The sequence below is a fragment of the Nicotiana tabacum genome, chromosome 20 (assembly GCF_000715075.1).
Source record: "Nicotiana tabacum cultivar K326 chromosome 20, ASM71507v2, whole genome shotgun sequence".
In the NCBI taxonomy this organism is placed as follows: Eukaryota; Viridiplantae; Streptophyta; class Magnoliopsida; order Solanales; family Solanaceae; genus Nicotiana; species Nicotiana tabacum.
Window position 1 is genome coordinate 36912114 of NC_134099.1, and position 10747 is coordinate 36922860.

General features: G+C 38.2%; 1 protein-coding gene across 1 annotated transcript; it reads right to left on the reverse strand.

The window, feature by feature from the left end:
• Positions 1-6123: 6123 nt before the first annotated feature.
• LOC107827472 (uncharacterized) lies at positions 6124-6849 on the reverse strand. Its single transcript, XM_016654614.2, has 2 exons — positions 6659-6849; positions 6124-6577 (listed from the first exon to the last, which is right to left on the reverse strand). Exons 1-2 carry the CDS (start codon positions 6847-6849, stop codon positions 6124-6126), a joined length of 645 nt encoding a protein of 214 aa, XP_016510100.2.
• Positions 6850-10747: the final 3898 nt, after the last annotated feature.

Here is a 10747-nt window from a genome sequence, read left to right on the forward strand (position 1 = left end):
TTTGGAGAAGAACTTTTCTTTGGAAAATCGCCCAAGAGAGCTTAGGGTTTGAGGAAGTTTGAAAAATGAAGAAAAATATGTCTAAGTCCTAATTCACTGGTCGCAGATGTTGCAATTGCGACCAGGATTCGCAATTGCAAACCCCTTCAGGACCTGCTGCCATCGCATTTGCGAGAAAACAGTCGCATTTGCGACCAAGGCCTGCCCTGGCTCGGTTCGCATTTGCGATACCTGGGTCGCAATTCCCATGCCTGAGGACTTCGCAATTGCGAAGCCTGATCTCGCAAGAGGCCTGAGCAAAATATCAGATACCAGTAACTTTTTCATAAGTCCATTTTCTCTCCGTGACCTATCCAAAACTCATCCGAGCTCTCGGGGCTCCAAACCAAACATGCACGCAAGTCCAAAAATATCATACGAACTTGCTCGTGCGATCAAATCATCAAAATAACATCAACAATTATGAATTAAACCTCAAATTCATGAAATCACTCAAGAACATCAAAATTACTATTTTCTCAACTATAGGTCCATTTTATACCAAACCAACTCCGATCTTTACCAAATTTTACAGATTCATCTTAGTTATTATTTCGAACTTGTACCGAGCTCCGGAACCAAGATACGGTCCCGATACCATTAAGAAAATGCATCAATTCACTTCTTAAAACCTTTATATTTTCCAGAAAATAATTTTCTTTAAAAATTCATTTCTCGGGCTTGGGACCTCGGAATTCGATTCTGAGCATATGCCCAAGTTCCAAATTTTACCACGGACCATACGAGACCGTCGGATCACGGGTCCGGGTCCATTTACCAAGAATGTTGACCAAAGTCAACTTTATTCAATTTTAAAAGTCAATTTTCTTATTTTACTCAGTTTTCACATAAAAACTTTCCGAAAACGCGCCAGACTGCGCACGCAAATCGAGATAAGACAAAGAGAGATTTTTAAGGTCTCGAAACACAAAATTTACTTGCAACACAAGTGATGACAAAAGATTATCACAAATTATTTCGGGTCATGGGTGCAAAAGATAAGAAAGTGTGTTTCATACAGTTGTTTCATTTAGAAATTAAAGCATGCTGTCAAGTGCCAAAGAAGGATATAAGAGAAGTGGGTGATTTGCCACATCTATCTCAATTTTGCCTTTCATTACACTTTTGGTCCATTCATACATTTGCATTAGCAATTTGATTTGTATATGCCCTAGTCATTAGTGGCGCTCCAACACGAAATAGGTGGACTCAATGTGTCCAAATGTTTTGACAAAAATAAAAAATTACCTCTTAAGTTTCACTATGACATAAAATTACCCTCAATTAGAGCTTGGTTAGAAGCCAATGACAAAAATGAGACTTTTTCTTAACAATGGGGGTAATATTATTCCATTAGTCTAAGAAAGGAAAAGGAACGTTGCTCCATTCGGATGGTAAATGAGTAAACGTGATCTTTTGTCATGTATCATATGAATTTTTATATATTATAGTCACCTCTAACCAGACCTTTTTCTATTTTTAAATGATTTGTTTTTTCGTTTTATTTTCTTCTGAAGATATCATATTTATGTGTGCGCGCGTTCAACAAATATATACATCATAAGGGGGAGCATTCTATAATATAAGATTTATTTTGAAGATTGACCTATGAATGCCCTTAAGCTTCCTGGCCACGCTAAAACAAGCTTGCTGTGGTTTCATGCCAACTATCCATTGGGTTCGTTTCAGCATAAGAAATGTTTATGTAACAATTCGATCCCTCATTTTTTGAGTATTTACATTTCAAATTAATAGTTATGCTATTATAAGTTCCCTATGTTTCAATTTAAGTGACACAATTTCCTTATTAGTCTGTTTCAAAAAGAAAGACATAATTCTATATTTCGAAACAACTTAACTTTAATTTTTTTTATTTTGCCCACTTTACCCTTAATGAGAAGCTTTTGTATCTACACAAATATCATGGCCCCACAAAGTTTTTACTCCTTAAGCTTTTAGGACCACATGTTTTAAAAGTCTTCTCTTTTTTCTTAAATTTTGTTCCAAGTCAAACTATATCATCTAAATTAAAATAAAGGGAGCTGTTGAAATTCGAATACAAATACAGAACCAACACAGCGAAATATTAATAGGAATATACCTTCAGCCATAGTTGTTCAAGTGATGTAGAGAATTGCCTTTGAAACCTTTAGCAGAAAACCTAGAGAGACTTCTAGCCTATGCCGATCGTAGGATGCCAGACTGATGGAGTCACATGAATATTTATAGATAGGCTAGGGACTCTTAGGCAAATACTTTAGCCCTAGGGACTTCTCCATATATTATAATTACCCTATAGACACCTAATATATGGTAATTTCTTTCCATCAAAGAAACTACCATATGTGCATAACTACAGAACATTATTTGATATATTATTTTCTTTGGGAGACAAGTTAAATAATTTATTATATGTGGGCCACACAGAAGTCTCTAGAAGAGACGGTAATTTCTAACATTCTCCCACTTGGCCCACATACTAAATTCAGATAATCCTTTATGAGAGATAAACATATAATATGTCCATAAACTTTATTACTCAAATAAAAGTTATGCAACAATCACTTTAACTAGAATATATTATTACACGAATCATGACGGTCATGCTTTTAAACAAACACCTCCTTCCATGTATTACAATGCACAATATATTCTAACAAAGTGTCTAACAATTTTATGAATGAACTTAATTTAAGTCATTCAGAGTCTAACTTTATTGATCCTATGATCACAAATAATACATGAAAAATCAAAAGTGTGCACCGTCATGTATATCAAAATAAACATAATGTCTAAACAAACTGTTAGAGAGCAAAGCAAGACTAAATAGAGCTATTAATCTCCATATGGGTTACATATCCTTGAAAATATTAGCCGGCAGACCTTTAGTCATAGGATCAACAATCATCAAAGTAGTACTAACATGCTCAAAACTCACATCTTGCTTTTTCACATAGTCTCTAACCATCAAGTACTTTATATCGATGTGTTTGCTTCGGCTGCCACTTTTATTGTTCTTAGAGAAGAACACTGCAGCTGAATTGTCACATAACATTCTTAATGGCCTTGAAATGGAATTGACAATCTTAAGGCCGGAATAAAAAATTTCAACCATAACACCTGTGATGTAGCTTTATAGCATGCTATAAATTCAGCTTTCATTTTGAATGTTGCAACAATGGTCTATTTGATATTTTTTCAAGAAACAACACCTCCAGCAAGAAGGAAAATGTATCCTGAAGTAGATTTACCAGTGTCTTTGCATCCACCCAAATCAGAGTCTTAATATCCAATTATCTCCAAAGAGTCAGCATATTTATATGTGAGCTTAAAATCCTTGGTTCCTTGCAAATATCTCAGGACCCTTTTATCAGCTTTCCAATGGTCAAGACCAAGGTTACTTTGATATCTGCCAAGCATTCATACTGCAAAAGCAATATCAGCTCTAGTACAGACCTGTGCATATATAAGGTTCCCAATAAGCGAAGCATAGGGAATGTATTTCATTTGCTCCTTTTCCAATGCATTTTGTGGACATTGATTCAATGAGAAATTGGCACCTTTAATTATGGGTGTTGCTATAGATGAACAATTCTTTATCCCAAATCTTTCCAGAATTCTTTCAATGTAGGCCTTTTTTAGACGGTCAAAGTAATCTTTAGGTTCTGTCTCTGTGAATCTCTATGTCAATGACATAAGAGGCTTCACCCATATCCTTCATCTCAAAATTCTGGATAAGGAACTGTTTAGTCTCGTGCAACAATCCCAAATCACTACTTGCAAGTAAAGTGTCATTCACATATAGGACTAGAAAAATATATTTGCTCCCACTTATATTAAGGTATATACACTGATCAATGATGTTCTCCGTAAATCCAAATGATGAAACAACATTATGAAATTTAATAGACCATTGGCGGGAAGCCTGCTTTAGCCCATAAATAGATTTATTCAACTTGCAAACAAGGTGACTTTTGTCATTATCATAAAATCCTTCAGACTGACGCATGTATACCTCCTCTTCAAAATCTCTATTCAGGAAAGTTGTTTTCACATCCATTTGATGTAACTCTAAATCAAAATGAGCTACTAATGCCATAATTATTCTCAATGAATCCTTCTTTGATACTGGAGAGAAGGTTTCATGGTAATCAATGCCTTCCCTTTGAGTAAAATCCTTGGTTACAAGCCTGGCTTTATATCGTTCGATATTACCAGATGAGTCTCTTTTAGTTTTAAAGACCCATTTGGAACCTATTGTAGAGGCTCCTTTTGGTAATTCGACGAGATCATAGACTTTATTTTTAGCCATTGATTCTAACTCTTCTTTCATGGCATCATACCAAAGTTTGGAATTTTCTCCATTCATGGCTTGTGAAAACGAACACGGATCATATTTTAGTCCAATATCATAATCTGACTCTTGGAGATACACAACATAGTCACTAGAAATTGCTGGTTTTCGAACTCTTGAGGATTTTCTCACTCTCACTGGTTCAGGCACTTCTTTAGTGGGTTCAGGTAAAGCGGGTTGATCTTCATGTGGCTCCTCAAGTGGTGGTAGGCCTTGAACTTGTTGTTGTTCAGATAATTCGTGAGTAATTTTCTTAGCAACATTCAAGTTCCCAATAAATAAAGGTACCATAAATGGTTCCCTTATTTCTTCTAATTATACCCTTTGAGTCAAAACACTCCCACTCTCTTCATGCTCCTCAAGAAATTTAGTGTTTATAGCTTCAACAATTTTAGGGGAATGAGAAGGATAATAAAACCTAAATCTCTTAGATTTAACTACATAGCCTATAAAATAACCGCTTAATGGTCTTTCATCCAACTTCTTTAGTTGTGGGTTATAAACCCTCACTTCAGTTGGACATTCTCAAAGGTGTAAATGGTTTAAACTAGGTTTCCATCCTTTCCATAATTCAAAAGGTGTCTTGGGGACAGCCTTGGATGGAACCCTATTTAAAATAAACACATCGATTTTTAAGGCTTCACTCCATAAGGATAAAGGTAAACTTGATTTGATGATCATGCTTCTTACCATGTCCATTAATGTCCGGTTCCTTCTTTTTGCCACACTATTTTGTTGTGGTGTTCCTGGCATGGTATATTAAGCAATTATACTTTCACATTCAAGGAACTCATCAAATGGACTCTTAACTTGTCCCTTATCTGTGTAGCTACCATAATATTCTTCCCCCCTATCAGATCTTACAATTTTGATCTGAGCATCCATTTCTTTCTCTACTTCTATTTTGTAAACTTTAAAAGCATTAAGTGATTCTGATTTATTAAACAGAAAATAGAGATACATGTATCTTGAATAGTCATCAATAAATGAGATAAAATATCTCTCGCCATTCAAGCAAGGGGTAGGAAAAGGTCCACAGATGTCTGTATGTATGATCTCAAGCAATTGAGAACTCCTTTTGGTACCTTTAGTTCATTTATTGGTCTGCTTACCCTTTATGCAGTTCATGCAAGTCGCAAAGTCAGAAAAATCAAGAGCTTTTAGAACTCCACCATTAACCAACCTTTTGACTCTATCAATAGAGATGTGTCCCAATCTCTTGTGCCAAAGACTTGATGAGTTCTCATTGATAATACATCACTTAGTGCCAATTTCTTTGTCATGCAAAGTTAAAACATTGCATTTAAATGTGGGGTTTAGCTCAAGTTTATATAAATTTCCATTGAAATTTACAAAACCAATAACTTTATTATCTTTCACAAGTTTCACAGAAGGATAATGAAAATTCAAATCATATCCACTAATTGATAGTCTTGAAAGAGAAATTAAATTTCTAGAATATTCTGGAACATAAAAAGTATTTTCTAAATCTAAGTGAAAAACATCCTTCAAAATGAGCTTATAAGTCCCCACGCCTTCCACACGTGAACACGTCCTATTTCCAAAATAGATGTATTGTTCACTTCCTATCGGCTTCCTTTGAGTTAGAAACCCTGCATTATTTTGGCAATGTGATATGTAGCACCAGAATCAATCTACAATGTATTATCAAAAACTTCAGTAAAATTAGATTCATAACATACAAAGGTAAAATTACCTTTCTTCTCAAGTCATTTCTTGTATTTCAGGCAATCCTTCTTCCAGTGACCCTTTTTCTTCTTCATGGGAACACTTTTTCCCTTCTTTGCATTTCTCTTACCATGAGTCACCATGGTAACACTTTCAGGTGTCTCATGCTTCAACCTCTCTTCTTCTGCAACACACATGGTCAAAAGTTCAATGATTGACCATTTATCCTTATGTGTGTTGTAAGAAATCTTAAACGGACCATATTCCGCAGGAAGGGAGTTAAGAATGAAATGCACAAGAAATGGTTCAGACATATCCACCTCAATGGACTTGAGTTTAGCAGCAATGTCTTTCATCTCCATAATGTGCTCACTCACTGTACGACTTCTGCCGAAAGTCATACTTGAGAGCCTCTTCATAAGGGTGCTAGCTAATGCCTTATCAGAGCTTACGAATTGTTCATCAATTGCCTTCATGTAAGTTTTGACCTTATCGCTATTAGGGATAAAACCCCTAATGTTTTAGCTTATGTGAGCTTTTATGGGCATTAAACTTAAGCGATTAGATCGCTCCCACCGCTCATAATCAGCCTTAGCAGCTGGCGTACTTGATTTCGAAGGAATAGGTGGTTCATCCACACGGAGTGCCAGGTCTAGATCCGAGCACCCTAAAGTGAGAAGGACTTTCTCCTTCCATTCGGTATAATTGTCACCAGAAAGCATTGGAATTCGAGCATTCCCATTAATAATAGCGGTAGGAAAAGCCATAAAGACTGCAAAACAATTAATAAATTCTAGACCTTCTTGTGGGCAGAGGTTGCAACTCATGCATAGAATTTACTAACTTTATTAGAATAGTAAACCAAAATACATAAAAATGTATTCGTACCTCTGGGCATAAGATAATTTTAACTTAAATGTTTACTATATCATTCTAATTAATCTCACCAAAATGGTTACCTCTCTGTAGGTTCGGGTTATTTACCAGCAGCAGAGAGGCCCATGGCGATGGATGTTCAGGCCTTAGCCAGCCAGTTTGTGAGATTAGATCTTTCGGAGCCCAATCAGGTTCTAGCTTGCGTGGTTTCTCGGTTTTCCTTATTTTATCATATCAGGGAGTGTCAGTGTGATGACCCTCATTTTCTTGTCCTCAAGGACAAGGTTCAGCATAGTGATGCCAGAGCTGTGACTATTGGTGATGACGGGGTATTGAGGATGCATGGATGGATTTGTGTACCCAATGTTGATAGGCCTCGGGAGTTGATTTTAGAAGAGGCCCATAGTTCGCGGTATTCTATTCATCTGGGTGCCACGAAGATGTATCATGATTTGAGATAGCACTATTGGTGGAGGCAAATGAAGAAAGACATAGTTGGGTTTGTAGCTCAGTGCCTCAACTGTCAGTAGGTGAAGTATAAGCACCAGAGACCGGATGCATTGCTTCAGCAGATAGAGATTCCGGAGTGGAAGTGGGAGCGGATTACCATGTACTTTTTAGTTGGGCTCCCACGTACTTTAAGGAAGTTCAATGCAATTTGGGTGACTATGTATTGGCTAACCAAGTCCGCGCATTTCATTCTTGTGTGTATTACTTATTCTTCAGAGTGGTTGGCGAAGATTTATATCCGGGAGATTGTTTGTGTGCATGGTATCCCAGTTTCCATCATTTCAGATAGAGGAACTCATTTCACATCAAGGTTCTGGAGGGCCGTTCAGATGAGTTGGGTACTCAGGTAGAATTGAGTACAATATTTCACCTTCAGATGGACAGACAATCCGAGCACACTATTCAATTCTTGAGGATATGCTCCGTGCGTGTGTGATTGAGTTTGGAGGGTCTTTGGATCAGTTCTTGCCACTGGCGGAGTTTGCTTACAACAACAGCTATCAGTCTAGCATTCAAATGGCACCGTATGAGGCTTTATATGATATGCAGTGTAGATCCCTAGTGGATTGGTTTGATCCGGCTGGGGCCAGATTATTGGGCACAGACTTGGTTCAGGATACTTTGGAGAAGGTTAAGGCAATTCAGGATAGACTCCGTACAACCCAGTCCAGACAGAAGAGTTACGCGGACCGAAAGGTTCGTGATGTTTCCTTGGTTGGAGAGTGAGTTCTGCTTCGGGTTTCTCCTATGAAGAGCGTTATGAGATTTGGGAAGAAAGGAAAGTTGAGTCCGAGGTTTATTGGCCCTTTTGAGATATTGAGGTGTGTTGGGGAGGTTACTCATGAGCTTTCCTTACCTACCATCTTGGTAGGAGTTCATCTGGTATTTTATGTTTCGATGCACCAAAGGTATCACAGTGATCCGTTGCACGTGTTGGATTTCAGTTCAGTCCAGTTGGACAAGGATCTATCTTATGTGGAGGAGCCAGTGACGATATTGGACAGGCAGGTTCTAAAGCTGAGGTCAAAGAACATTGCATCAGTAAAGGTTCTGTGGCGGGGTCAGTCGGTCGAGGAGGCAACCTAGGAGACCGAGCATGATATGCACAGCCATTACCCTCATCTTTTCACTACTTCAGGTATGTCTCTATGCTCGTTCGAGGACGAACGAATGTTTAAGTGTGGGAGGATGTAACGACACGGCCGGTCGTTTTAAGAATCTATACCCTGATCCCCTATTAAATGTTTTCCCCATGTTTGTTTCTGCTATTGTGAGTTGTCGGGAGGAATTATTTGGAGTTTCGGAGGGTTTTGGGACACTTAGTCCCTAAATGAGAGCTTAAGTTTTGGAAATTTGACTGTAGTCGGAATAGTGTGAAGACGACCTCGGAATGGAATTTTGATGGTTCGGTTAGCTCCGTTGGGTGATTTCGGGTTTAGGAGTGTGTTCGTCTTGTGTTTTAGAGGTCTGTAGCTAATGTGGGCTTGAAATGTCGAAAGTTGAATTTTTGAAGTTTCTGGTTCGATAGTGAGATTTTGATCCGAGGGTCAGAATGGAATTCTGAAAGTTAGGGTAGCTTCGTAGTGTTGAATGTGACGTGTGTGCAAAATTTCAGTTCATTCGGACAAGGTTTGATAGACTTTTTGATCGAAAGCGTATTTGTGAGTTTTTGAAGTTCTTAGGCTTGAATCCGATGTGAATTGGTTGATTCGATGTTGTTTGAGATGTTTGGAAGATTTGTATAAGTTTGGATAGTGGTATATGACTTGCTTGTGCCTTTGGTTGAGGTCCCGGGGGCCTCGGGATGATTTCGGGTGGTTAACGGGAAGTTGGATAGTTGGAGTTTGCAGCTGCAGTCTTTGGGATGCTGTCATAACCGCATTTGCGGTTGAGAGTCTGCAGATGCGACTCCTGCAGATGTGGAGCCAAGCCGTAGAAGCGACCAAGAGGAAAGTGAGCAGGAACCTCAGAATCTGATGTGTTACCGCACCTGCGTGACCGCAAATGCGGCATATGGGTCGCATGTACGGAGAGGGAATTTTAAGTGAGAACTGCAGAAGTGGTTCCCTTCACCGCAGAAAGTCCTCCTCCTTTTTCCTCTGCGGAGAAAGTCCGGGTTTTGACATTCATGGAGGTAATAACTCGTTTCCTTTTTTGGGAATTTGGGTGTTTGAAGAGTCGCCACCTAACAGATTATGGTGTGTTAGGGCACCTAGAGCGATTAACCCTTGGATTGGTTTGCATTACCAGAGATTTAGGGTAAGGACTCGAAATAACCTTGAGGGGGAAGGTGTTAGGCATCCCTCACGGTCCACAACGGTGGGTACCGACCGAACTTAAATTATGAATTAGTTCATTAACAAATAAATAGTTGAATCAAATAATTTGCAAGTAAAGCACATTGGACGTTGTATAACTCAAATAATAAGACAAAAATTTTGAAAAAGTTGTATACATATAAAACAAAGTTTTAAACAGAAGGGATTTGGAAAAGGAGGGGTCCTAGGTTGGTTAGCCTACAGGATCACCCCACACAATTTCCGGTAAATACTCCTAAATGAGGGGCTACACATGATATTAGCATGTAGTTATCATATCTCATATCTACCCTTCCCACCCCCTTAGTGGTTATTAAAGTGAGTGTTGCTTAGCGATCTCTATTGTGTGCTGTTACCCGTCCCTTCTTAATGGTCCTGGAGGAAATTTAGGACTTCTACCTATAGGCAGTTCTAGATAGACCCCTAAGGTTTAAAGGTGACAGGCAAGAACAAATAGGACCTTAGCACATAAGGCAGAAAAAGAAGCAATTAGAGGCTCAACTTTACGTCCACAAACAACGCACATAAGCCGCACGACTCAAACACAAATAAGGGTCGTATTGTTAAACGGTATCCTAAGACATGATGTCTAAGTGAATATCAAGATATAGAAGATAGGCAGTTTAATTTTTATAAACTCATAAGTAATGGCCCTGTCAATTTGCCTACTGATTTTAAGCCTATTAATCAGAACAACATTAAGTAGCAGAAATAGTTTCAGAGTTGCAGGATTTGAAAACGCCCTATAGGCATGCCTACACGCTGAATAGTGGTGTCCTAAGAGCTTGATAACTATGTTTGATATAGTAAAATAGTGGGCAAATTTTAAAATAGACTCTTGAGTTCTTATAGGCATGTTTTCTAATAGTAAATTAGAGCAATACTCGAAAGAATTCATTTCAGGGAAAACAAACCACTAATTAGACCAGTTTCGAAGTAAATTAATCATGAGCTAGATTGA